Here is a 27955-nt window from a genome sequence, read left to right as displayed (position 1 = left end):
AGGGTTGTCAAAGTTCCCTTTTAAAGATGGATGCAGCTTTTCCTTCCTGTTGTTTTCATTTTTCCACTTACTTTGATTGTGTTTTGTTTCTACCCCGTCTAGCTCACTTTCCAGATTTCCTGTAAAACCAAGAGGGACGTGATTGTTTTCATTAAACAACTAAAACTGGAGCCGATTATTCCATTGCCAGCATTTCCTGGTTGGTGTGCAATGGAAATCTACCCACAGACTCATGTTGGTGAGGTTGTGGAAACAATGTTTGCTAGTGAATGCCAACCCCATGACTGGCATAAGAAGGACAGCACGTGCTTAGGAATATTTTAAAGCAGTATTTTGAACTTTGAAGTCAGTGGATTCAGAAAGGGAGAATGATGGAGAGGAACTAGTTGAGCTTCTGTTTTTTTCTGAGCGTATTTTATAGTTTCCAGTGGTTGAGAGCATGCCGTGCCTTGCTTTGGGCAGGATGGGGGGACTGTGGCACGAGCATCTCTCCTGGGAAGTGAGTGCAAAGGGACCGCAGTGGAGTCATGTACCAGTAGTGGGGTTCCCTTGGTGTATTCCCTGCATTTCACAGAGGCAGGACAGAAGGGGTGGCCTGTCTCCTTCTGACACCATAGGGCAGATCCACCTCCCTGGTGGTTTCCCTACCTGCTGTGTCTGGCGCGTGAGGTGATGAGAAGGGGAAAGGGTGCTGGGCCAGACTGCAAATAAGGGGAGACTGAGGCCCAGCGGCAGCAGAACATGGGGAAAAAGCTGATGCTGTGAGCGTCCCATCCGAAGCATGGTCTGCCTTTCATGAACTCATCTTTGAACACTACCGTGAGCATAATTTTTCTTTGGGGCCAACTTGAAGCCTGCTGTAAACCAGTTGCCAAACTTCCAGTTATGTTCCATTTCCTTTCCCCTAGATTGTAATGGTTTTCTATGGCACACAGAAGCAATAGAAAAATCATTCCTGTGTTTTTTTACACCATTAAAGAATGTTCTTTCAGCCCTTGGTAACTTGGGACTTGGAGTCTGCTGCTGCTTGTCTGTGTGCAGAAGAAACCAGGCCCACACTAATGATGATTTTGGTGTTAACTGTCCCAGTATCTGAAGGGCTTTTCTTTTCGTTAAAGGTTTTTGTGTCTTGTTTGAAAAAGATTGTCAAGGGTTTGCCCAGTCTTCTTGGGGAGGATTTCTGTGAATAGGAAATTAATTCATCCATTTGGATTTTACCAAAGACTTTTACATCGAGTGGCTTTAAAATATATTTAAAATGTTTATTTAAAATCCAGGTCAAATGATTTTTAACAAACTGTGTCAAGATAGAAGAAACTGACTTTTTGGAGTAACTGTATTGTTTATTCTTTGTATTGCAGTAGCACCTAGAAAACCCTATTGTGCTAGATGCGGAACAAACATATAACAGAGATGGTCCCTGCCCATATGAGCTTACAGCCTTCAGCTTAGCCTCTGCATCATCCTGCTGGGGGATTAACCAGGCATTCATTCTCATTACGTGCTTCTGCCATTTTAGCTGGGCTCTCTTGGGGCAATGAGGTCAAACCTGCAAATTTGATTTCCTCATTACCCCCACCGGAGAAAAGATCAAGTAGGACGCAAGTTTCAGAGAGCTGAACAACTTGCCCTTTCCTGCTGTACGTTTCGCAAGCTGACTTTTCACATGCTGTAGATACCAAGCCTGTGGCTGAGCCATGTGGGCTTCCTGAGATCACTGCTGCTCCTTGAAGAGCTGTGGTTTCCTTGTTCCCAGTGTCCTCAGGCAGATAGAGGTGTTTGGATAAAAGGAAGCCTTTTCAGTGGTTTATGGTTTATATTATTAAAAAAAAAAAAAAAGTTTTCTTTTTTGTTTTGCCTTCTAAGTTTTTGTTTCTTTCAGTACCTTCCCATAGTTGCTGCCGTGTGGGGCAGGGGGGAAGGATATAATAAAAAGCAAACCTGACATCACACATGCACGCTGTCAATCGTCAAAGTATCAAAAACAAAGCTTGCAAGAGCACAAACTTATATAAATGTGGAGAAAAAAAAGAAGGAAGGACACTGACTAAGCACATCAGGCCATCTTGTCCCTCTGGGCAGCTTTAAGTTAGGGTGGAAGAAACTCCACCCATTTTTTGAGCTTGTCTCTTGGGTCACCATCTCATCCTTTTCCACCTCCTCTCTCAACCCTCTGGTATAGCTGGGATTTGTCTCTTCTGATTTATCGACCCTTAGAGAGACAGTCCCAGAGAGGGATGAATAAGGAATCCTTAATATGGTTCACGCTTGATCAAGTTATGGGGTCTTACGGCCAAAAGAAGCCAAAAGGTAATTTCTCTAGACCTGTCTGTTCCCTTCTCTACTCTCACTTGGTGGCATGGACTGGCTCCTACAGGCTGGGAAGGTGATGGGATCATGCGAATGAAGAGGAAGGGGCAACTTCTCTGTCTATGCTTGTTTTTGGACAGATCCCATCTGCTGTTTATCCCCGCTCTCCGCAAAAGAGCAAGGGAGAGCCCCCGTGCTTCATTTGCAGGGGTGTGAAAGGGATGGGGCACAAGAAGTAAACCCAGAGTAAAAAATCTAATTAAGGATAACAAACATGCAAGTCAGAGAAAGGCAGAGGAGAGGTCTGGACCTTGGCAAACAGAAAAGTTGAATTGTGGTTTCCAGTGTGTGCTAGAGCCTAGCTCTGATTGAAGCCACATGGCTTGTGAATAATGCTGGCAGAAGCAGAGCAACTGGCAGTTTGGCATTGTGTTAGCAGAGAGGAAGGACAGCTCTTTCTACTGAGATGCTTCTAACTTGTTACCCCCCAGAAATAAATAAATAAATAAATATCCTGAAGCTGTGTGTGTCCTTGGTGCAGCTCAGCAGAGCTGTCTCCGAACCCCTGGTCAAGGAGACCCCTGTTCTTGCCCAGCATCTTGCAAGGCAAGGGCAATGTCGGGGAACAGCACTTTCAAAACGCAAGCCGAATGCAGAGTGCTCTGAAACCAAATCCCTCTGCCTGCAAATAAGGAAGTTGGGTTTCTGATTACTTGTTTCTAAATGTTTTGTCACAAACTTCCTTTGGAGATGGGGAAGATGAAAAAAAATGGGATGAGTGCTCCTTGGCCCAAGCTCAATATCCAGAATCTCTCCTTAGAGCTCTCAAGGAAGAAGGGCTTCCTCAAAGAAGTCTCCTGTCCACAACCTGCGATGCAGCGTGCTTCTCTGGGAGATGCACAAGCTGCTACCAATGTGCTTTGAGGTTACGATACCTGGCCCCCTGTAGCTAAGGAAGAAAAAAAAATATTCTTTACCTCTGTAGATGTGGGTCTAGATACAGTCATCTGAGTCCCACATAACCCAGAAGTCTGGGGGAGCTTGGATGTGGACTACTGTGACCTGTTACAGGGACAGGCTCAAACAGGTACTATTTGGATGTGAATCCAAATCCAAATTCCCACAGATTTTTGGCTGCCAGTTGGCTGGGAGCCTTTATTCTATCTCTAACTCCACCAAAGAAAAAGAAACAAAAAACTACAAAGTAAAAGGTGCTTTTAAAATACCATGAGGAGAGAAACTGCCATGGAAATAAATAGCAAAAATAACAATGTTAACACTTGCGGTGTCACAGCAACTCTGAAATTCAAGTAGTGTGCACATGCCTACAGCACTTTCTCACGGCCGCTATCGGCGCAGCCTGAGGTTCAGAGCTCAGATTGTGTCCCGTTGTTCACTGAAACAACCAACTCCTCCCTGGCGCTGGAATGGATTTAGAGAGAAGGGGAGAGGAAGGATGGATGCAGTCTCTGCTGATAATCAGGTCTTTACTGTGCCCACCTGATGCCGTGCTTTAGCGGGACAAAGACGCAAAGTTCTCTTATTTCTGTCCCTGTCTGTCATGCCTGAGATGTAATGGCCATGCTTCAGAGCTGGAACGGGTATTGCTTCAAATAGTCCCCCATCCGCCTGGGCAGAGGGAGCTGGTCCACGTCGGCTGTAGACTTGTTAATCCGTAGCCGGCACAGGTGCTGTAGACTGGGGATGTTGTCTTTGCGGCTGAGCGGCCGGATGAGTTTCAAGTGTACTGCAGCTGCTGCCATCTCTTTTTGCATGGGAGGTAGAGGAGACGGAGGCGGGTAAGGAGCCTCGTTCTTGCTTTCCATTGTGCAGGACATGACGTAATGCTGGATGAGACTGACCACATCTGGGAAGGCCAGGATGCGAGGTTTGGACAAGTAGTTTGAGTCTAGCCGGAACTTGCTGTCAGTGTATTCGATGCGCACATTGGTGGGACCTCGATTTGTCTTGACAGAGAGTGTGAACAGGTAGCTGGGGTGGGTGCTGTCCCGTACCAGGAAGGTGCCCTCAGGCATCTTTTGGAGATGCTGCTTGGCCTCACTGGCAGTGATAGATCCCCAGTACCAACCTGGAAAAGCATCCCAGAAAGAACTTGTTAGGGAAAGAACATATTAAAGGACGGGCAGTATATTTAGGGAAGCCTTGAAGCCTACTGAGTTCAGGGCCTGGGAAGCAACCAGGCCCAGACATGGCGAGACCTTCAGAAACTAAAGACCATGTCAAGTTCTAAAGGTTTCCTGCCTATGCTTGTCATTGCTGCGCTGGGGCTTGGGACGAGGTTGAGTACTTTTGCAACTACTGCAGTTTACAGAGAAAGAGGGGCCTTTTTGCAATTCTTTCTCCTGATTCAGTTAAAAAAGACAAAGCTTTTGCTTACGCTAGTAATAAATTACTTCATGACTCAAGTTTGTAGGCTGAAAATACGCTTGCTGCATCCACAAGAGTCAGCCATGGCTGCGACAGAACCAGGTTCCTATCTGAAGTGGGATCAGGAGATTCTTCCTGGAGCTCAGATTGCAGAGTTGGCTCCCTGCTCCCTATAGCCTTCTGACCCCGTGGCTTTGTGAGTTGAGCCTTACCAGATTCTCGCAGATAGGAGAAGGTTTTTGCAATGCAGAGAAGGTCTTCTTCAGGGTCTCGAGTCTGAGGTGGGTTGCTGTCTGGAACTGGTGCTGCAAAGGCAGGCGTGGACTCCTCCTGGAAGGCCGTAACTGGGAGAGGCTGCATGATCGGCTCTGACAATTCCACCGCAATGCCCCTGAGTGACAGTCTCCTGATCTTTTCCTCCGCCAGCAAAGGATGAGGTCTGAAATGAAGGGCATACTCTGCTATTTTTCCTTGCCTTGAAATAGGTTGCAGTGTCTGTTCAGTGCATGCTACATTGTACTACAACACGTTATGTTTTATAAACAGATCCTCAATATGATTATGTTTCAAACAGAGAGAGGCAAGAGGGGAAAAATTACACAGCTAAAGATGAGCCCTTAGAAACAGGGAGAGAGTTGGCCTATTTTCCCTTGTAAAAGGTGGTCTATCTTGCAATTTAGGTTGATTTGAAACCTGATAGTTTTAGATGTTGCCTTTTAATATGTAGTTTCAGAGGCAATAAGGTTCCTAGCAGCATTACAGCTTCACTTGCATCATTACAATGTTGGAGCATTTTTTTTTCCTGCCAGTGGGTTTGTTAGTCATTTGCTGTAGTATAATTAGAAGCAGAATTGGGAATAGCTTGGGTTTTGTCCTACCTGCTTTCTGCTCAAGGTTGACCTGATCCTAAATGTGTCTGTTTGTTAGAACTCAGGGTGAGCTGATCTTGTAGTAGAATCATGGGAATTCTTGTTTTAGCCAAGCCTGTGCACTACATGAACCCTAGCTTTCAATGGCATCACAGAGATTTCAGTGTGACTGTAATCCCTGCAGGATTACAGCAGTAGAAGGTTCTGCCATGGCTGGGCTGCTATGAACATTAATCCCTCTGTGGCCTAAAGAGAGCACTAGTGTAGCCGTTCAGCATCCAAGTGCAGTTTCACAAAACCTGGAGCTCTCACGGGCCATGGGTGCTCCCTCTCTGCAGCATGGAGATTTCTAAAGGAAGACAGAGCTCCAGGGGGAGGATGGATGTGTGGGGCCAGGGAAGTCTTCATTCCCAGGCAAGCTCCTGAGTAAAAACATTCGTTTCTGTCTTTTCTTCCAGGCTCCTTGCCTTTGTGTGCCCTGAACTGCTGCATGTCCTGTGTTATATCCCCCACATTGCACTCACTTGCTTGAGACGTTCTTTCAGACACTTAACATAAAAGGTGGCTGGGTTTCCAGAGAAATACGACACAGTCCTCAACATGAGACCGGCACAGCACCATTGGAGCTGAAGGTGATTGCAAAAGCAGCAGCCACCTCCTCCCTCATCACTGAAGAGAGAAGTGGAAGGAGACTCTGAACTCATAAGCACTACCAATCTTCCTCTTTCTCTGTGCTTTATGTGAACAGTGACACTCTAGATGCATACTTAAATGTGTTGTAAACTGATCTGCACCTGATCATAGCTGCACTCCACCTTCTCAAACTGCCGAGTCTCAAGTATGGGATGGGGAGCAGGAAGAAGGGATTTGGGGGAAAAGTAGATTAGAGAGAACCTGAAAATGACTTCACAATGATTTCTGAGTGAGAGCCACAATCAGTTCCATAACTCTGCATTTCTAATAAAACCATGTATGTTTGGAGTACGGTTTTTGTAAAACCACTGGTAAAATTGAATCTACAGGGAGACAATTCTTGCCTGTGCAATACATGGCAAAACCCCACTATTGTGTTGGTATTTAAAAAAGAACATTCTTACTTTTTCCATATGTCAAATCACATTTCAGAAGCAGAATATCTACTTGGCATTCTTGGCATTTGATTCTCATTTCCTAATTTCTATTCAGGGGTAGAAAGCCAAACCTAGTAAAAGTGATTGCTGGCCCTTATCTTCACCAGGCACCCTTGATCACAGGGACTGTGTTTTCAGTGGCTTTCACAGAACAGTGGATCTGAATATACTTTTATACCTGGAGATTGCTGTTGGGAAACCTCTTGAGTTCTCTTTTAAGTCCCACCTGAGCGATATTTGTAGGTGTTGAGGGCTACATTTTTAAAGGTATTTGGATATCTCCCTCTTAATGTCATGGTCTTCACAAAAGTCTAGCTACCTGCCTTCTTGGGGAAAGGAGATTCCTGATTCTCCATTTCCCCCCTTTTTGAGTAAGGAGGACTATAAACCAGATCCTTCCCTGTACTGAACCTAATACAACAGTTCGCGCTGCGCAAAGAGGGTGTTACACAGGACTGTTGGCAGAGCATTCTCTCTCAGGTGTGCTCTTACGCCGACTGTTCACTGAGCTGAAAATGACTGTGGCCGATGTTAAGTAAAATCAGTCCTGCACCACTCACTGCCTACTTGCTCCCCAGAACTTGAATACTGCAGTCCAAATTCCAAAACTCTCTGAACTTATATTCTCCTGGAAAATTTTTCTGGCCTACCCTGTGGGAAAGTTTTTGAACACGAAGAAAACTTTTCTTATTCCTAGCATGGAAATACTTTTTTTCTTTTTATATACCTACTTTGGAGAGGAAATGAGGAATTGGCTAAGAGACTGGGAAGGAAGGGAGAGAGAGCAAAGCTACGTGCGGAAATGTACTCCCGTTTCATTGCAGGAAGTTGTTAATTTCAAGGGCTGTACCAGTTCACGGTTCAGTCCTCCAAAAGACACATCAACTACGTGAATTTGTCAGTAGGTTTCTTTTACAGAGCCACTGTGGGTCTCTGAAGCAGAGCCCACATGCTTGAGATGAGGTTTCCCACTGTTCTCCCTCTCTGCTGCCTTATGCTTCCTGCCACCTGAAGGTGAAGCCCATGCAGTCACTGTGGAGATTCTTCCACTGCAGCCAGACAAGGGCCATGCTTATACTCATCCTATTTTCCTTTTATATACCTGCCATATGCTTCTCTCTCCCCCTACAAAAAGTCCTAGTGCAGCTGTAGTCTCAAAAGAGCACGGTGGGATTGGGAATTCTCGTAGACCAGGAGGTGCTGGTGTCCTAAACAACTTTGTACATAGGTTGAAGAAAGCAGAGCTGCTGCTGTGACCAGAGCAGCTCCAAGTACAGGAAAGGGAGAGCAGGGGGATCAGTGAGTAATGGCAGCTACAACTTTTAATGAAAGTACATTTACAAGAGGGTACAAGAGGGATAAGAAGAGTTTACTGGGATAAAGACATGTTAAAAAAGGTATGCTGACATGAAGAAGCCAGCCCTTTAATGGGGCAAAGTAAGTATTTGAAAATAATTAGTGCTTGTAAGAAAGAAAGTAGAGGACAGACATGGAGTATCAGGACTGAACAGAGTAAAGTGTTAGTACAACAGCTGTGATGAACAAATATATAAAATCTGGCATGTCTAGCTGGTAGCCTGTGTGGAGTCTTGAGAGAAACAGCAAGTGAACTTCCCTGGGCTTTGGCAATTAGTGTTTCAAAAAGCCTTGGAAGGCCAAGAAAGTTCAAGAGAGTCAGGTATGTCTGATACCATTTAGTGTTAGCTTTGCAGTTACTTTGCTGATAAGCTAAACTTTGTAACACAGTACAAATAGTAGAAGAAAAAGCGTGTCAAGCTGCTCTCCCTTCCATCAGCCACGTCCCAAGACTCCCATGGGAGCTTGGTCTGAATAGGAGGGAGAGTATGGAGTCCAGGATATATGAAATCCTAGAGGATAACAAAAGCCACACAATAAATGGTCATAAAAAAAAAGATATAAAGAGACAACCATCTACACATCTGGCTACATAACAAGTTCTTAGTGGGTGAAGGGAAGCAGTAGCTCTGGTGCGTTAACCCTGGAGAAAAGCTTCAGATAAGGGTTTCACAAAGCCTAAGCTGAAAAATGAATTCACTTTGCCGTGGCTATAGGAACTGCAGCAGTAGACTGAAAATGAGAGTGACAACAAACCCGCCTGAGGAGTAGGAAAGTATTGGTAAGCATGAGCTCTGCTTGGCTGTGGAACAGATTTTGGGGGAAAATGGCAGAAAAATGCCTATGCTTTAGTCATTTAAAGCGGACAAGGCAAATGCATTTTCTCTGAGGAAAATCCGCTAAGTGCAGGAGGGATGGGTAATACTGACGTTACGGCTCAGGCTGAAACAAACGCTGACGCTTTCCAAATATGCAGCATGTGTAAAAAATGCTGGATGATTCCTGCAGACCAGCTATTTACACGTGTTGATGACCTGAGCTGATCATAGAGACATTTGAGTGCCAATACACTGGTACCAGACACCGATACCAGAACAGGGACTTGGATGTTACCTGTTCTACTGAACAAAGGTGCTGTAATTATGCATGTACTCCCTATGTCTTTCATTCTACAGAATGTTGTGTATGGATAAGTCTGTATATATGTGTGTACGTATATCTAATCTTACCCATAAAAGCAGTAGAAAACTGAAATCATGTGCTTAGCATAAATATTTATTTAGAAATAGACAAAGAAAATCTGAACTCCAGGGAAGTTTTTGCCTGTAAGCGGTTTGTTTCCACCGGGACATTAGAGAACACCGACTGTGTCGGAGCTGTGTCCCCACTGGTGCTACACACACACGCCACTGAACAACACACTCCAGGTTTTTACTCATTTTTACTCCCCCCACGGACTTTGAGCACCATGTAGTTTTTCAGCAATAGAAAGCACGGAAATCGGGAATACTTCATGGTCCCATGATCTTTGGCCATAGACTCTAAGAAGCAGACACTCGGGAGACACAGGTAGAACTCAGCACTCGGCCAGCATAAGTCATTCCCCTTCCATGACAATCACACATGGCAAGTCACACGAGCTGAAAAACCATCCCAGAGAATCTTACTAAATACAATTATCAAACCACAGCTTTTAAAAGAAGGCTTCAAGTATCTTACCCCTGAACACAGAGGATCATGTCACTCCTGGACCAAGGGAAAAGCATTAAGTCTTCAAGAAGGTGGGAAATGCTTTCTCCTCTCCTCTTTTTCTCTTCTCGTCTCCTTTTTCTTTGCTTCCCAGAAGGAGCAAGCTAGTTCCCGCCTCTGGTTAGGGGTTCACGGTAAGAGAAGGCTGGAGAGTCCCAGCAAAGCCCTTCCGCAGTAGCTTGTGTTTCAGACACAGAAAAAGCCAAGCAGAAGGCGGATCGGGCTGCCCGAGAAAGACTTTGCAGATTGTTTAGCAACTTTGGCCAGGAAAACGCGTGCACTCTCAGTGCTTTAGAAAATAACGTGTTCTTGTTCTGCTTTTTCAGAAAAGAGCAACGAAAAAAGTTTTAAAAATAACCAGAGAAAGGGGAAATTACATCTATTTAAAGAGGAACTAATCTTCCTTCAGAGCAGTCTCTTAGAAAAAATATTCAGAGCACTCTGAAATAGTAATAAATAGGTACCAATAAATAATATCTCCCCGAATGCTCGGGGGAAGAGAGCCGGCAGAGCAGCAACCTGCTTTTCCACTGACTCCTGAAGTAATGAAGCTCCGCAGAAAAAAAGACGACCAAAAAAAAAAAAAAAAAAAAACCCAACCACCAAACCCTACTAAGTAATCTTTTGTTTGCCCCTTTTAATCTGTTCCAGGAAGTGAGGGATTCCTGGAATCGCATTGTATTCACATCACTCTTCCGATAGCAGCCACGCGGAGGGGAAAAAAAAAAAAAAAAAAAAAAAAGAAAGAAAAAAGAGAAGGTATAAATAGATGTGTCCGTAACGGGCGGGGGGGGAGCGGAGCCCTCCCGGGGGGGGGGGGGGGGCGGGGCGGCGCTGCCGGCCGCGCGGAGCCGGCGCCGCGCGTGTTCGCGGAAACGCCTTTGATCCATTTCCAAGAACTTTCCAGGAACGCGGGGCCGCCGCGGCGGGCGCTGCCAATGGGCGACGCCGCCCCCGCCGCCCGCCCGCCAATGGGCGACGCCGCCCCCGCCGCATGCGCGGGGCCGCCCGGCCGCCGGGGCGGGGCGGGGGTCCGCCGGTCCGCCGGCGGCGGGGCTGAGGCCGAGCTCGGCGCGGCGCCCTGCCGGCCGTTTGTAACGTTCGTTTTGTTTACCCGCGCGCGTTTCCGTCCATCCCCGTTTAGTTTTGAGCGCCGGCAGCGGCTCTGCTTACGGGCGGTTCTGTCAACGGCGCCTGAGCGACCCTCTCGCCCTTCCGCACCCCCCTTCCCCGGGCCGCAGGAGCGCTGGCGCGGAGGGACGGGGCGGGCCGCGGGGCGGCAGCGACGGCCCGGTCGGGGGCCGGCGCCCCGTCAGGTGCCCGTGCCCTGCCGGCGGCAGGCGGGAGGACGGTGTGTGCCGTAGCGGCGTGTCGTCCGGGGAGCGGAAGGACGGGTGTGGGGCCGGGTGGGGTGGCCTCGCGCCTCGGCCGTCTGGGAATCCCGCTGCGAGTTTGGATTTCAGCCGGGCCGAGGCTCCTGGAAAAGGTTACGCCGCCGCCACTGTGTCCTGCGCTTGACGATACCGTCGTCAAGTTAAAATCGGGTGACCCAGGAGGAAGTACTTCAGTTACTGTTAGGGTGATTGAACCTTTTATTTCTGAACCCTTTATAACAAAACCATGATCGTTCTTTTCCTGCCGCGAGTTGCCACCCCTTCACCTATCGGAGATAAGAGAGAATGTGAGGGTGGGCTGTCCGTCACCTCCATTGAAGTAGACTGAATATTTAAAAATACCAGTAATCTTTGTGCTGTTCAGAACCAAAGTGGATGGGGCCAGGAGCAGAGGGGAGGGGAAGAAGACGATAAGGACAAGGTTAGAAGGATGTTCTCAGGGGCAGGACATGAGCCTGAGCGCAGGAAGCCTATGTTCAGCTCCTGACTCGGCCTTTAACTCCCTGCTGTTTCATTTAGCAGCTGCTTAGCCTTTTGCATGCTTCCATCCATTTTCTTTACTACATCAGGGACAGTGCACTAACGAGTGCTGCTAATAGTGCCAAGGGCCATCTAAGTATCCAGAGCGATGGCAATTTCATCATGCATGCACCCCTTGACCAGTTTGCTTCTGAGCCTAAGACGGACTTCAGCCGACACTTTCATCTGAATACGTGTCAATTCACAGGAGAGGCGAGGAGATAGCAGAGGAATTTCAGTCCTCACCCCTCCTGTGCGCAGCAAGCACAACAGTCAAAAGATGATTCGAAGGCCTGCCTTCGCAGGTCTGGCACAGGGTTGCAGGGGGACGCCTGCATGCGTGTGCTCCTTCATATTTAAATCGGGCATTATTTAAAACCTTGCGTTGGTGGTGCAGCAGCACGATGGATTTGAACAGAGCTAGACTAGAAAGTGGGAAGTGGCTGCCGTCTCCTGCAAGCTGTAGTTAACCTGCACATTCAGGAGGTATTTCATCTTCAGCCTTGGAGGGGACACTGAGATGATAGCTGTAGAGTGCCCTAAGGCAGGAATGCTGCAGCCCAGTGCAGACATTGAGAAGCTAGCTTTATAGATTATTTTTTTTACTTAGAATTGGGCTCCATCTAGTGATCTTCTTCTGGAAAAGTCTGTGTGTGCAGGCTCTGTGCTGTTGGCTGAGTAGCCATTTGTATCTCCGGAGCAGGAAAGCAATGCTAAGAAGCGTAGAGTGAAAACATCACACGCAGAAATGTGTCTCAGTTGGCAGCTCTGTATTTCTGCTCTGTGGAAGCAGCACAGGTGTTCACACCAGTGCAGACACTATGTTATTCAGTATGCATTGCATTCTGATGCAGTGTTTTTCCACCTGCAGTCATAAGATCCATGCTGCTCTTCTCAGGAGTCCTAGAGGACCCTGAAAGATGACCATGAAATTGAAGCAGCTAATGCATATGAGTATTAATGAAAGGAAGTTTCATTTTCATTGGAACCTTTTTTAGGGGCCCACCTCAAAAAAATATTCAGGCTAATGCCTGGGCTATTTTATCTACAAAATTAGCAATTGGTTTTAAGTCAGGAGTGTTGAGTAGTACTTCATCACTCTACCTGAACGTTTTGCCCCTCATTGGCATTCCTCATGCATATGGTAATGTCCTAAGTAGGAAACAGAACAGTGTGCCCCATCTGCCAGTGCCCCAGGCCTTGTGCAGTTGGTTACCCGTGCACAGTCAACATGAGTTGCTGCCATTCCAACAAATTAGTTGTTTAAACCCAGTTTATACCGATATAAATGGCTCTCCAGGGTTCAACGTTGAAGAATTAGGACATTGCAGAGGCAGTAACAAGAAATTTTGTTGAGCGATACTGTTGAGTGATAGGGCTTAGTTATGAAAGGTATCAAAGCAAGCTCACACTAAAGTCAGGGAGGTAAGAAAAGCCAGAAATCGTGAGCCAGCGAGTCCCTTAGGAAAGTTCACCAACGCAACAGCACCATCTGCTGATAACTCTGTGTTTGAGCAGACGGGCGGCCCGAGTCCCCTTTCCACTGGGGGTGGGTTACACTGCTTCACCTGTACAGTTGGACATTTCTGTAATCTTGTAGAGTTGGTGTAAATGAAAAATGACATCCAAAATCGTAACTCTTGAGAGAGGTCGATCTGACTGGAGACTGGATTTACCTTCACTATAAGCTTGTACATGAAAGACTGAAAGAAAGTTGCCCCTCTGGCTGCTGCATGGCCACAAGGCCATCTCTGACACTTGCCCTGTGTTGTAATGTAAGGAATAGCATGCGACCGAACAAACATTAACAATAATACGCCTCTATTCCTTGTTTAGACAGGCCATCTCGTTATTTGAGTAGGGCACACCAGTTTCTGTAATCAAGAACACACAAGAGGGCGATGAACTTACCGTTGTGGTTTTGATTTCCCAACCTGGTGTGGAGCAATGGAGGAGTCTCCAGGGTGTGGGTGAGCTGTGCCATGGATGCGGGGACATCTGAGCTGGCTCCATGAGAAGAAGAATGTGCAGGAAAGCAATGGGCTTCATTTCAGGCTACAAAAAAATACCTTGGTGTTACTGTAAGGAACTCACTGTATTTGTTCTCCCTAGGCTTGCTGGCATGTGGTGACCTAGAAGATTATTGCAGTGTGGCATCTGTTAGGAACTTTTCTGCTTCTACCAAATGCTGTGTTTCTGCAGAAATTGTATTCCCGAGTGGCCTGGAAGGCCACCCCAGGACTATCAGATAATGTTGCCATACCCATTAGTTGCAGGATCTCTTTCAATGAAAGAAAGAGATTAATTTCTTGCGCTCCACTGCAGCATAAAATGAAGCACCATCTTCTGTAGACAGATTGGAAGATTTATAATGCTTTTGATTTATGATACTTCTATGAAAAACCCTGTCTTTTTTTTTCTCTCTGCTGAAACGGAAATGTCCAACCGGTATCTCTCTGACTTCCTCTGTAAATAAGCCGTGTCCCAGACCTCCTTGTGCTCTAAGATCCCCAGACAGCAACCCTTAAGTGGAGGAGGAGGGATGGAGCCTCCCAAAACCTTCCCAATGACCAAGACAAGGTATCTGTAATAATGTGTCCGAGTCCAGGATTCTAAAAGCAACTGTTCCACCCTCTTCTGTATTTCTGTAGAAAAATACCTGCTGAGTATGTGCTAACAGGGAGGAAGTAATCTTGAGGAACTAAATCAGGTATTAGAACATGCTCTCCAGATGGTGAGACTGGTGCTTTGAGACTTCTCGTTCCTTCACTAGCAGCTGGTTCACAGTTAGAATTTGTAATTCCTCCTAGAAACCATGTTATAATCCCAGGTCAGTGCAGAGGGTGTTGAGAATAAAAGAGAAGTTGTTCTGGTTTGGTGATCACAAAGCATCAGGTAAACATCATTGCCTATGAAGGACCTCTACAAACCTGTTTTTACCTCAGCTGTGGAAAGAAAAGAGCTAGGCTGTTTGCTGATGAGCTTTCCTGGTTGTATAGGTAATAGAAACTATTTCAGTTTCTGGCTTGTTGTTGGGCTTTTCTTTCTCTTTTTTTTTTATTTTTGATGTCTGAGACAGATACCTCCACAGCAGAACTGAAAGATGGGTGAGAAAATATGTACATAGTCTCTGCTTCAGACCACTGTGTACATGACTGACTAAACTAAAGATCCTACAGGAAGCTTCTTTTCTTCTCCTTTATATCACAATGTTGTTCTGTAGAGCTGCCCTTTCTTTCTTTTAATATCACAGATGCAGTTTCTGAAGAACTTCCTGAGAGATTTCATAAGGTTGTTGCCACCACCCAATCAGACAAAGCTGTGTCCTCACTTCAACTTGACAATACAGAGGATTTTCTCTTTGGTGACATCCATATAATGAATCCCAGAGAGTGCATTTCTCATAACACACAAAAAATACATAGCTGTTACTCAGAGGAAGCAATGTTTCAGAAAAACAAGTCACTATATTTTCAGCTGATGGTGATAATTTCTTTATTGTAGCTGATACTGATTTCCACAAGACATTGCTATCAAAGGACTAACCTCCATGCAAATCACTTTTGTATATAAATAAACTCAGCTAACTGTAGCATTCAGGTAAGTATCACTCCTCCAAAATATGCCATTCCTCAAAGAACATTTGATGACATTAGCTTTCCTAGCTCTCCAGATGAGAGCAAACGCGGGCATTTCATTTCATTTTTGTTAAGAAATGAGATATTTGAAAGTCTGAAATGTCTTTAATCCCAGATATTACTGTTACTGAATTGCTACAGATGGCAAAAAGGCAGTGAAAATACCCAGTGGGATAGCCAAAATTAACCTTCTGTATTTAAACAGTAGTGCGCTCTGTGTGTAACCCAGGTATCTGTGATATCCAAGACATGATAAAATCAGGAACAGCGTATCCAAACTGCATGCTGGCTAAAATATGAAGCTTCACAGGGTTAACACACTAGCTTAGAGAAAAGGGGTGGCTGCCCCAAAGCTTATTGCAAGATTAGGGCCTTATTGTTTGGTTATTTTCTCCTATAAGCTACTCTTCTAGTTTGGGGCAAGGCAGGCATAGCTGAGCTATAGCTATAGCTTCTCTCTTGAAATAAGGTGGTTTGTGTTGTTGCTGTTGGGGATTTTTGGTAAAAACAGGATTAATATTTAATTTACAGTTTTAGGGATTTTTGTGAGGATGAAAGAACTTTTACCATAGTGGGCTCTTATCCTGTAACAGTACTGTTTTTTTTAAAACTTCAAAAAGCAAACATCAATAAATAAATAAAAACGTCTTTTTCAATGAAAAATGTCCCCCAGCTCAATAAGCTGCAGTGGGCCTGTCAGCGTGTCCTCCATCAGTATGTCCAAAGGATGCTAACGCGGCTTGACCTGCCACGAGCACAAGGAGAAGCCACAGGATCCCCAGTGTAAGTTTCTGATCATATGAGATGTAATTCCCAGGGAGATATAAAACTGCCACTTGAAAGCAGACATTGTGGGAAAGGCTCCTAGAGCCAGACAGGCAGACAGCTGCAGCCAGGGTGAGCGCACTGCGCTTGCTTGCCTTTAGGATGTCAGAGGTGTTGGGGTTAAATGGTTAAACCAGTCGTTAACTCTAAGATGTGTGCCTGAACCCAGCATGCTTGGCGTCCGCCCCCCCCCCCCCCCAGCTTGTCAGAGAAATTATAAAACCTTAAGCAGCTTAAGAGAGGGATATTACACAAATGAATGTTCTTGGCTCTGTACGAACTGAGTGTGGATTGCAAAGGCTGGGATTTACAAGTGGGGGAACTTCAGAGTGGGTACCCAACATGGGTTTGCAGGTACAGTCACTTAAGACAACCACACACTATAGCAGAGTCGTTTCACTAGTGCAGCACCCAGACTGCTTTGGGGCTGCCCAGCGTGGTCAGAATAACATTGAATAAAAAGCATCAGCTAAGCAAAATCAGGAGAGATGTCCAGTGGAAGAGATTTAGAAGTTCAGTCCAAGAGCACGGGATACTTTTGGCTGTTACTTACAGTATCAGATTGCCACCTTGTTACTTGTGAAAACACTCTGTTGCAAAGGCTTTTAGATATTGAGAAATACTGTCTTTGTCACTGGTTTTAAAGATTTTCCGCACATGATATTCGTGTTTTGCCTGGGGTAAAGATATGCTTTGTGCTCAGAGAGCCTATCTAAGACAAAAAATGAACACAAAAAGCAAGGGAGTATAGTTGCTTTTTGTTCCTCAGCTGTGGTCATCCTTGTGTGCCATGAGGCTATTTGATACTTGGGATGGTGCTGGAAAGGCTTTTTCAGAATTTATGGTGGGTGAAATTGGCAGAGGGCTGGTGTAAGGCCTTATTAACCATGATTCACACTGGGTTTTTAAGGGCTTTGCCCTGTTTAAACTTATTACTGGTAAAACAGTGAACTTTGCTAGGAGCGTATACAGACAATATCGAGTAGTGAACCCAAACAAGCATAACTTTCAGTAAGATACCATTTAAAGCAGTGACTTGAAACATGTGTTTTGTATCCTACCAGTTGAACTCTTCTCAGTGGGAGACTGTTCATAACTGAGACGTGTAGAACCAACTAACTTCACACAGAAGAATCCTGTCTTATTCCCTCATCTTTCCTCCTTTCTTTCCACGCAAAGCTTATTTTGTAGAAACTCATTCTTGTAATAGTTAGAAAGAGTCATAATTTCTTAATGAAATTCCTTGCTTCTGACACACTCTGTAAAAAATAGCAACCCCTTAAGTAGACATCTGTTTGGAATTTTTGCAATGCTTAATATTTCCCAGAATAGGGCCGTAAATAGTCTTCTGCTAGCTTTAATGTGCGAGCCGTTGTAACTTGTGCTTGCTTTGGTCAGCCATAGACTTTTGTATAAGAGTTACATGGAAAGATCAGAAGTGGGGCTGGGGATGGGAGCTACAAATTGGTGTGAGCAAGTATACTTCTCATTATAAAATATGGAAGAGAGATGAGAGATTTAGAAGTTTTCTGAAGGGTTTGGCCCCCAGTGACTGTGAGCTGGGAAGAGGACTATAGTTACCTGTTGCAAAGAGAAGTAAATTACCATCCAGGACAAATAAAACAGCAAATACAGGCAGAAGCCGTGGGAAGGAAAATAAGAGCAAGCTGCTGACTACAGAACAGTGCTACTGAAGGCTTGCAACCTGGGAGCTTGCAGTTATGTATATGCTTCCCTGAGATTGCCACAGTGGGAGGTGGTGCAAAGCCTAAGAAGGCTGGAAGCCAAACCTGAGAAGGAAAGGTTGGGAACAGCAGATTTGCTCTGGGACTTGAATTGCCCAGAATAGGTGAACTGAATCAGGGGACCAGGCCCTCCAGTAGCTGAACTGCTGAAAGCCTGGAAGGGAAACCTGAGGCAGAATAGCTGTAGCGTCACATCACAAGGCAATAGATATACTGCAGATCTGCATCCTGCTAAGTTGAACTACTTTTTATCCCTTGGAGAAAGGACTCATTAGCCCTTTTAATTATTTTCTGAACCGCTAGAACTCCAGATGCCATTGTGTTATGTAAAATGACAAATGTATTTTTAACTCGTAAAGCATGTGAACTTTAAGCTCTTTCCAGTGATACAAGTACAGCTCCATTTCAATGCATGACTCATCTTCACATGTAGGAAAAACTCAGCATTTCACATCCCTGTAACTACACTCTGTGCACCAGCGAGGAGCGACAGTTGCTGTGGGAACCATCACTTTTAATATCCTGACTGTGCATACAAAAGCGCAAAGAAATACCGTCGGCTTATTTGGCAGAAAAGGTCGCCTTTAATAACAGCACCGACTATTTCGGTAGCCATAGCGCCTGAAGGATCACAGTCTGTCCAGCATCGAGTCCCAATGCTTTGCTCCGTAGCAATAGCATTACTGTTTAAAACAGGTTTTAGAGTGAACGCGCCAGTCCTTTCCCCTTCCAAAAACGAGCGGTCGGGGGGGAAGGGGCCGGCGGTGCCCCGGGCCGGGCCTCCCCTCCCCGCCACCGCGCGGGCGCGCTGCGGCACAAGCCCGGAGCCACCGAGGCAGCTTCGTCCCCCACCGGCAGGGCCGTTTACCTCAATAAATACCTTAAAAAACACCGCCCTACGCAGGGGATGTTCTCCACCACCCGCTCGTCCTTCCCCGGGCAACCTGTCGCCCTGCCCCACGCAGCCCCGATGAGGCGGCTCCCGCTCCCCTCCCAGCCCCTGCGGGGCCCGGTCCGGCCCGACCCCGGGGGAACCTCACGGTTCCCCCGGGGTCGGGCCGGTCCGGGTCCCGCCGCGGGCGGTCTCCCCTCAGCGTGGCGGCGGCGGATGGGGGGGGGGAGGAAGGCGGCGCGCACCTGCCCATGGCGTCGGGGCGGGCCCAGGCAGAACCCCGCCTTCCGGGACTCCGCACCGGGAAGCCTCGGCTGGGGCCGCGCCGCGCCGCCACAGGCAGGTAACCGTTCTCCGGCGGGGCTCGGCGGTGGAGTTCCCCCACCGTCAACCCTCCGCTACCACCCCGGTGGTTCTCCGCTGCCCCCCCCCCCCCCCGCCCCCCAATCTCCCCCCCCCCCCCCCCGTGGGGTCTGCCTCGCCTCACTTCACCTCACCTCAGGGTTTTCCCGCCTCGGGGTTTTCCCGCCCTCCGCCTCGCAGTGCGGGGTGAGGGGGTGGGGGAGCCGCCCCGCCGCTGGCTCTCACTGAGGGAGCTGCTCCCTCGCCCGGGGCGGCTGTCTGCGGGGCAGGCCTCGGGCCCGGCAGCCCCACGGCGTGAGGAACGGCCCTCAGCCTCCCCGCGGTGCTTCGCCTGCTCGTGGCTCAGCGGTGTTAACGGGGCTCGGAGGCCCTGGCACCGGTACCTTCCCTGGGACGACGCTCCTGAGAGGCCAGAGGCCCTCCGGTCCCCAGCAGGGTCAGGCAGCTCCTCACCTTTGGGAGCCGCACCGTTGCATCTCGACATACCTGAGTTTTTAGGTGGTTTGATGGTCCCCTAAGTAATGCTGCACCTGCCCCTCACTCTCTGGACGAGGGCAGTTTGGTAAGCGCTGGCTCAGCGTCGGGTCCGATGCGTGCCCAGGTGGTGCCCCTCTGGGGTTTAATCCAGGTATTCGTGGTTCTCTTGCGTAACTTGGAGTGTCGAGATGAGGCAGGGGACCACTGCGGAGATTTCTACATAAAAAGTTGAGGCAAGAAGTTGATGCAGGTTCGTAAGCTCCTTGAAGCAGAGGCTATCTCTGCTCTGTTGTACAGAGCTTAGCTAAGTAAGACTTTAGTCCAAGACTCAGCGCAGGCGCTTGTTGCAGTAAAAGCAGTAATTTATAACTGCAGACTGATCACTGTGTGTATTGGAACTGGGGTGACTGGTCTGTAAGGCTAAACAAAGTGCTTTCCTGAGGTCAACCTCTGCTTTTGGTCTCACTAGCACCTGGTCATCTTGTTCAAGAAAGGAAGAGAGAAAAGTAGTGAGGTGGGAGAACGGTTAGTTGACATCAATTGCTAATACTGGTTTACATTTTTACTCAGGACTAAATGGCGAGCAAATGGACTGTTTGAAGCAGTGGGTTTGATCACCTAAGAGGAGGGACTCTGAGGATACCCCACAGGGAATCTGTTGGGTATTTCTGTCATCTCAGACTCTTCCCTGATATGGAACAAAGTGAAGGTGAACAGGAGTCCCAGCCAGAGAGTCACGTGGAAAGCAAGAGCAGTGTGAAATCCTTGCCTGGGGGAGCGGCCCATGTCAAACTGGAGATAAAAAAACATGCAGTTACCGATGACTACAAACTCTCCAAACGGGTGCTAGGGTTAGGAATCAATGGCAAAGTACTGGAGTGTTTCAACAAGGAGACAGGCCAAAAATGTGCTTTGAAGGTATGTAGGCTTTTTCTTTTTTTCCTTATTTATGGCTTGGAGGCCAAAGTTCACTTCCAAAGCCCTGTAAAAGCTACTTGTTCTGTTGCTTGCATTTTACAGAGTGTGCTGCATGAAGAATTTGAATATGTGAAGATGTTTGCTATTACTTACACCATTGTAGTCCAAACTTGAGTCTTTTCCAGAATATTCTGTCTGAGCTTCCAGGAGAATGTTATCAGCTGTGAAATGCTTGTGTTCATATTTAAAAGACAAAAAAGTGGGGGAGAGAACAGTGTCTTGGTGCGTTCTGTGAGAAAAGTTGCTAGATTTTGAATGAACTTCTTGTGCAATACTTGGGAAGGAAACTATTTTGGATCTCGTGCAATGAAATAGGCCTAAACTGGGAAGTATTTAAATGTTCATTGGTCTTCAGGCTTTCCTCCCTTTGAAGACTTTTCTTAAGGGGCATTTCTAGTTGTTTACTCACTTACTCTCCTCTTTATTTTTGCAATGCATTTACACAAGGATATTACCTGGGAAAGCACTGATTACACCAGTATGGCAAGTAAGTTTAGTAGATATTTATGATGATAAGTACCACTTAAATAAATGGAGCAATAAATAACCATTCATTAGAGAACATAAAGGTTGCCTGCCTTTTGCTCTGCAGCTTTTAAACTTGAACATTTCCCTGATGCTTTTAAACCACATCGTTAGAAAAAGCAGCCCAAATGAGAATGGGGATGGTTCTGTATGTTAAGACTGAAAACCAGCTGAAGTAATTGTCACGAGAATTACTTAAGAATGTTACTGAGTCCTTGCCAGTGTTAATCTGATTAGGTGGGATGTCTAGAAGGCTTTCAGGTACCCTTCCTTTCCTTAAATCTCACACTCCATGTTTGCTGACAGCAGCACAAATATGCTAGTGGTCAGCTGGAAGGTCTGCCAAGGTCTGGGTATGGTCTTACCTTTACCAAGCTAGAACTGCTATCGCCAGCAAAGCCTTTGCACTTTGATAGAGCAGCCTGGAAATATCTGGTAGCTTTCTGTATTGAAAAGGTTTTTAATAGAGGAACTAGAAAAGCTTATAATACAATAACGTGCTGATTAATTCACGTTTCCAACACTCTCATTTTCTTTGTCACACTGGTTTTTGTATTAGCTTCACATAGCTGACTCACAGAAGTTTTATCATGGGGAAACGGGAGGTTTTGGAAAACAGACTGGAAATACTGGGGGTTTGCGCCTGCATAGGGGAGCGTCAGGTTTTTACAAGTCTGAGGTGATCCATTAATCAGATCCTTTTGAAGTGCTATCAACGTTAATTTCTATACTTCGCATACTGTGATGAAGGATAATAGTTAGTACTGAAGCTGTTCTGCTGTTTCTGAAGACTTCAGTGGCTTTGTTGCTGATTATAGACCATTCATACTTAAAAGGTTTTGCAGTCGTAAGGGGTGGAAGCATTTTGAAATGGAAGTTGCCATTCCAGAGCACAATCCAGTGGCAACAAATGTGTTCCAGAGCAAATTCTGTTGCTCTGGAATCAAATAGGAAATATATTCCTATGGATACTAGCATCTGTAAAATATTTTTTTAATTCAGCACTCAGAGTTGGGGAGGGGGAGAAGAGAGGTAAAGTTGCTGTGCCCTGACAGAATGTTCTCTGCCTGATGGGGAGGAGGAACCTGTAGTAAGTGGATACTATAATACCAGTTTCTGTTTAGCACTGATTGAGTTGGCTGATTGTCGTGGTTTAACCCCAGCCAGTAGCTAAGCACTACGCAGCCGCTCACTCACTCCCCCCCACCCAGTGGGATGGGGGAGAAAATCAGGAAAAAGAAGCAAAACCCATGGGTTGAGATAAGAACAGTTTAATAGAACAGAAAAGAAGAAACGAATAATGATAATGATGACACTAATAAAATGACAACAGCAATAATGAAAGGATTGGAATGTATAAATGATGCGCAGTGCAATTGCTCACCACCCGCCGACCGGCACCCAGCTAGTCCCCCAGCGGCGATTCCCCGCACCCCCTTCCCAGTTCCTATACTAGATGGGATGTCACATGGTATGGAATACCCTGTTGGCTAGTTTGGGTCAGGTGCCCTGGCTGTGTCCTGTGTCAACTTCTTGTGCCCCTCCAGCTTTCTCGCTGGCTGGGCATGAGAAGCTGAAAAATCCTTGACATTAGTCTAAACACTATTAGCAGCAACTGAAAACATCGGTGTTATCAACATTCTTCTCATACTGAACTCAAAACATAGCACCCTACCAGCTACTAGGAAGACAGTTAACTCTATTCCAGCTGAAACTAGGACACTGATTTTTTCAGAACTTTTAAAATATATTAAGGACTGAAGTACCCCCTCTCTTCTGAAACTGGAGTTTTGTCAGTAATGGCTAATATATCACTGAAATTACATTATATATGTGTTTGTCATCTTCCCCCCACCCTAGCTGTAGAATGTGTGCACTTTTCTTCTGAAAGGGACAGAAATATTAAGATGTTTATGAGTTCTCTAGGGAGTTTAAATGGCAGATGATAGTTTGGTGCTTGCATGTATGTATTTCTCATCGTTATGAGTTTAAGTGCTGAATAAAAAGTTAAATATGCAATTAAGTAAAACTGCCAGCAGCCCGGAGAGAATCCGCTATTCTCTCCAAAGATGGTCTAATGAGAAGATTGCCCAACAAGGAAGGATAAAAACTGTGCTTGGTTAATTGGCAAGAATAGAAAGATCTTTTCCTAGCCCTGAAGATATTTGCAAGGATGAAGTATTCAGTGGAAGTTTTTCCGTTGGTTCTTGTGAAACCTGAACTGGGCCACACATATCCTAAACCTGCTCCAGATGAGACTTCAGAGCAAACCATCCAGTCAAAACGGTTATGGAAAAGGGACAAGAAACTTGGGAAAAAAATGTTCAGAAACAGCTTCAGTGCAGAATTCTCTGTGTAGGGACAATAGGGCCTTGGCGTTTCTGCCTTGCCACTGCTCATACTTCCTAGGTGTGATGGCAGGGCTGTCATTCACTTACAGGAATAGAAAGTGGAGGCTGATGAAGCTGTCACAAGAAAAAAAAAAAAAAGTGGTCTGACAGGTAAAGAGAAACGTAAAGATTGAATTGCAGGTTGAACAGGAAAAAAGGGATGCTGGATGGATTTTTTTTTTTTTTTTTTTTTTTTTTCTGGAGGTTGCTGTTTGCGGTATCCATTGAGATCTATGTATATTTGTGGACGAATACTTCAGGCATGAGTATGCTCACTGTAACCTGCTCCTGGGAAAGGAAAAACATCACTCCTGCTCCTGAAGATAAAGCGTAATAGTCTGTTCCCCTTCACACCAAACTCGCCCATTAATGCAGCTTCTGACTTGGCAGATGGCACTGCTTTCTGCCTGCAGGTTTTCTTTTATATGGGAACACAGCCAGCACAGCCAGGATCTGGATAGAAATTACTCAATGGAAGGAATTTTAACTGAGGTACTCAAGAGGAAAGGGCTTGAACAGCCAGAAACATTCATCCCCAGAGCCATGTGTCAGTCAAGCACTACATACTGGAATTGGGAGGTTCCTGTTGTCGTCTTTAGTCTGTGGCCGTAATTGGAACTAGTTAGAATTCCACTAATCATTTTAGAGTGGGAAAACACAAGACATCCTCTCAGAGGTACTGCAGGGCTTTGGTTATTTTCCTAAAGTATTATGTGGCTTAGTTTGCTCTGCTTGGCCTTGTGATTTGCTACATGCTTTTACAATGTGCTGTCAGCTTTGTTTCTGTTAGATTGAAATGCCACACACATTGCTGTCCTGCTCCAGAAAATCTAATCTGGTTACTCACTTAGACGCATAATGACATTTTGGCTGAACAGCACTGTTTCCAAACGGTGAGAACGCAGGGATTTAGAAAAGTAGAAGCATAAAGAAAACTGCTGTGCAGGACTGTGGCCTTCTAGAACGCAACTCTGTTTTGGTCTCCCTCTCCCTTACAAATAGAAACCCTTCTCGGATCTCTTTCCATAGTTGATCCAGAAATAGCAGTCAAGTGAAGTCTAGTCACTGTTCTATTTTTCTCTCTTCTTTGCCAGGCTGCCCCCTTCTGTTCACTTTACCTTTTGGGGCTAAAATTTAACCTCCACTCCTTTAACACTGTCATCAACGTGAGGGTTCTCTGCTGTTTTTGACAATCCTCCCTGGTTTTAGGGAGAGGAGGAGACCAAAATAGCTGACTACCTGTGAGAATAAATGTGGACTCCTGGGACTTGCCTCCTATTAAAAAAAACCAACCCAACCTACAGTTCCTTGTTTTTTCTTTCTTTTTCCCTCACTTCTTTTTCTTTTCATTTTTTTTGTTTTTTTTCTTTGGCACAAATTCCTGCTAAGTGGTATCAAAATAATATTACAATGCATTTGATGACCTGCTTTATTTTTGTGAAAGATGGTAGAAAGGGCTCAGACAGAGTTGGGCTCAAGAAAAGAGAGCTAGAGAGTGTTCTGCTGGGGTACTGGGACTTCTCTGCATCTGCAGCTTCAGGATTTTAGTGGATGTTTCAGGATGTAAAAACAGTGTTACATGTCGTTGGCACAGCATTCACCTTCAGTAAACAGATGTTGCTGATTTCCAGGAGAAGAAAAGGAAGGACAATTCAGGCATAGCAGCAAAACAAAGACCCTGGAACTTCAGGAAAAGAAAGTACGTTGGATATGAGTGTATTGGTACTTTTGATATGAAAACTCTCCTGAGTAACAGTATGGCAGTTGTAAAGTGCTTCTCCACTAAGCACTGTGCATATGCACCATATACTGCAGCTGCCTTCCAGTCATCTGAGACTTCTGGGTTAAGGCAGAGTATATATGAATGGACCCACTGGTTCATAGGTCTTACCCTCCAGAATAAATAGTGAGTTAAGCCCTGACCTGCCTCATGGAAAATGTCCTGTGCTGCTAAGTGTGAACAATACAGTCTATGTGACTTCCTGATTTGAAGACAAACAGGTAAAGTCTGAAAGTTAAATAAAGCAAAAAGCAAACACAAAAATGAACAGGCTCCTTGCCTTTTAGATTTAAGGAACTTTTGGTGAATGATATAAATGATAATCATAGAGTAGGAGGCTCTACTGTTATCCGTAAGAATATTAGCATAACTTTGTGCTCAGAAGGAAGGAAAACAGTAATGGAGAAAGAAATTTTGCAAAAAAAAAAAAAAAAAAAAAAAAAAAAAATCATTCCTTAAATGGTTCTTGGAAACCACACATGGGACTACATAGAGAATGTTGTTCTGCTTTCCAAAGTGGAGTCGTCGTGGAGAAAGATAGTCATTCTGCATCACCTTAACTTCATTTACTCTTGAGCTACGTTTCTGTCTCTCACTCAATTTTAGTGTTTCTGATTACATTAAATAATACTACATCATGTAAGCTAATTGCTGGATAATCTGTTTTCAGTTAGAGTACCATGAAGTCAGGTCATGATTGCTCACAAACGGGAGACTGTACAGTCCAAAGTATCTGTTTTGCAAGTTATCTGAAGAGCTGGTACTTTTAAAATACCTTGTTTATTGCCTGAAATAAGATGATGATCAAGGAAGAGAATGCAGCAGTGGAGAAGGCAATGCACACAGTGGAAGTGAAGGTTATTTTAGGCTGACTATTTATTGTAGAATAGGAAATGTTAACAATCTTCTTAGGTGCTATAGGTTGCATTTTTAGAAGAGAAGAAAATTACGCCAGATTAGGAATGAAAGATTTCAACATTTTCACAATAAGGAAGAATAATGTACTAAGAGTAATAAGGAGGAATAATTGTACTAAGCTAGAACTGTGGTGGGAATTCAGGGGAACCAAGTGTAATTGTTGGTTAGGGTTTGTGCAGGATGAAGGAGCTCTTGCTTTACTGGAGTGATGTATGTTTCAGGGGTAAATTAGCACTTTCTAGTGAAGTATTTTGTAGTTCCCTCTTACCTACCATGCTTCCTGCAGCCTATTTATACTGGTTTATCTCATGCGACAGTAAATTCAGTGTCAGTAACACAGCTGAGTGTGAGTAATAAACTCCAGGAGCAATGTGTTGTAGATCAAAGCCAGACAGAGCGTAGAATGAATATGAGTTCAGAAAAGTTCTAGTTAAATGGCAGCCCCCAGTGTATGGAGGAGTACTTAAAATATGGATAGCATGAGACTGGTCCTTGAATTTTATCCTTCAGTGCCAATCTTGGCAAGTATTACGTAAATATGCATAAAATACCTAAAATAACATTCAGTCGATTAAAAAGTGGGTCGTTTCTACTGCTACAAGAATTGTTTTTAAACCAGTGAGTCATTCAAGACCTGAGTCTTTGAGCACTTTGTACGTATTTGGGCCAGAATGGCACCTTCCAGAGTGTCAGTTGGACTAGTTAATTTAACAAAGGTGGACTTCATCAATTTACTTTGAAGATATGACATTCTTGACTGGTCTTTTCCTTATTTGAAATACAGCAAATAATTTAAAAAAAAAAAAAAAGATGAACTTGGTCTGAAATAATAAAACCATGTGTAGTAAATTCTTACTGGGTTCAGTGGCAGTTCATTAAGCCTAAAAAGTGCAAATGGAAAGGCAAATGCTATAAACTATTAAGTCATCTTGAAAAAACAAAACTATGTTGATGCTACATGGCACCTTCTGTGTTCTCTTCCAGTCTACTAGAAGGCTGGCACAAGTTATACCCTGACTTGTGTAGCAGCAAAGCTTGGGAAGATCAAGGTGTGTTCCCCTGCCTTCACCCAGGTTCAAAGATCTGAGAAAGTATTATAGATATGTGTCTTATCTCAACTGCGAGGAAGGTGCTTAAAGGGAGAGCACCTGTGCATATCAGTCAGCCACGACTAATCACTTGACACCCTCTTTCGACTAGAAGACCCTTCTCTTTGTCTCTCCCTCCTCCCTTTAGAGTCTAAATCCTCCTATTCCATTTAACTGAAATAAAACCTCACTGATTCATGCTAGCTGGAAGTCTCATTACAGATAACAGGATTTTGCAAATCAGCTGTAGTGCAAGGAAACAATAAGCAAGAATTTTAAAGTTCATTTACAAGACAAGTGTACTTCAGCCTCATTTAGTTATGATAGTACCATCTAGAGAGATGCCCAGACTGGAAAAACCTGATAACATCTTTTATAATTTGGGAAGAATCAGAGCCACACCTGAATGTCACGGCTCACGCATCTTTTTTTCCTTAATGTATTTTCCTCTGGCTGTGGTAGTACCCTGTGTAAGGGCAGCCTGGTCTGACAATAAATGACTTCTCGTGATAGCTTGCTGCCAGTTAAGTCTCAACAGAACAAAGAGATTATTTTCATGGTGTGATAAATTCATGGGAAGCATAGAGAAAGAAGATGTCACTGTCATTGGGAGGAAGAGCC

At 45.2% G+C, this 27955-nt stretch overlaps 3 protein-coding genes across 9 annotated transcripts in view; 2 read left to right on the top strand and 1 right to left on the bottom strand.

Annotated features, from left to right (window-relative positions):
• The window catches only part of HEMK1 (HemK methyltransferase family member 1), a 111276-nt gene extending 100757 nt beyond the window's left edge, over nucleotides 1–10519 (top strand). Inside the window, exon 13 of the transcript XR_005930960.1 lies at nucleotides 10454–10519. The gene's annotated coding sequence lies outside the window, so the exon portion shown is untranslated. The remainder of the gene's footprint in view (nucleotides 1–10453) is intronic.
• The window catches only part of MAPKAPK3 (MAPK activated protein kinase 3), a 108137-nt gene that overhangs the window by 37641 nt on the left and 42541 nt on the right, over nucleotides 1–27955 (top strand). For 3 of the 6 annotated variants that reach the window (XM_041118737.1, XM_041118738.1, XM_041118739.1), the window contains one exon: nucleotides 20226–20573. In XM_041118737.1, coding sequence (XP_040974671.1) covers nucleotides 20349–20573 — 225 coding nt within the window. In that variant the 5' untranslated portion in view covers nucleotides 20226–20348. Of the gene's footprint in view, nucleotides 1–13382; nucleotides 14296–19048; nucleotides 19159–19431; nucleotides 19741–20225; nucleotides 20574–27955 lie in introns of those variants that run through there. The other 3 variants (XM_041118736.1, XM_029996329.1, XM_029996332.2) reach the window with 3 other exon arrangements.
• On the bottom strand, nucleotides 1249–10371 carry CISH (cytokine inducible SH2 containing protein). Of its 2 annotated transcripts, none has more exons than XM_041118754.1 (3): nucleotides 9773–10371; nucleotides 4911–5173; nucleotides 1249–4399 (listed from the first exon to the last, which is right to left on the bottom strand). In XM_041118754.1, exons 1-3 carry the CDS (start codon nucleotides 9817–9819, stop codon nucleotides 3897–3899), a joined length of 813 nt encoding a protein of 270 aa, XP_040974688.1. In that variant the 5' UTR covers nucleotides 9820–10371; the 3' UTR covers nucleotides 1249–3896. The 2 variants fall into 2 exon arrangements, with proteins under 2 accessions (XP_040974688.1, XP_029852198.1); XM_029996338.2 differs by having other exon boundaries at nucleotides 4911–5137; nucleotides 9773–10366.

The sequence above is a fragment of the Aquila chrysaetos genome, chromosome 20, assembly GCF_900496995.4.
Source record: "Aquila chrysaetos chrysaetos chromosome 20, bAquChr1.4, whole genome shotgun sequence".
NCBI lineage: Eukaryota > Metazoa > Chordata > Aves > Accipitriformes > Accipitridae > Aquila > Aquila chrysaetos.
This window is presented reverse-complemented; position numbering and strand designations above follow the sequence as displayed.

What these genes read in the sequence shown, in the direction of transcription:
- CISH (XM_041118754.1), bottom strand. Translation starts at nt 9,819, where the DNA reads ATGCTTTTCCCTTGGTCCAGGAGTGACATGATCCTCTGTGTTCAGGG. An exon ending in ATGATCCTCTGTGTTCAGGG is followed by an intron (nt 5,174 to 9,772) that starts GTAAGATACTTG and finishes ACCTATTTCAAG; the next exon opens with GCAAGGAAAAATAGCAGAGT. An exon ending in CTCCTATCTGCGAGAATCTG is followed by an intron (nt 4,400 to 4,910) that starts GTAAGGCTCAAC and finishes ATGCTTTTCCAG; the next exon opens with GTTGGTACTGGGGATCTATC.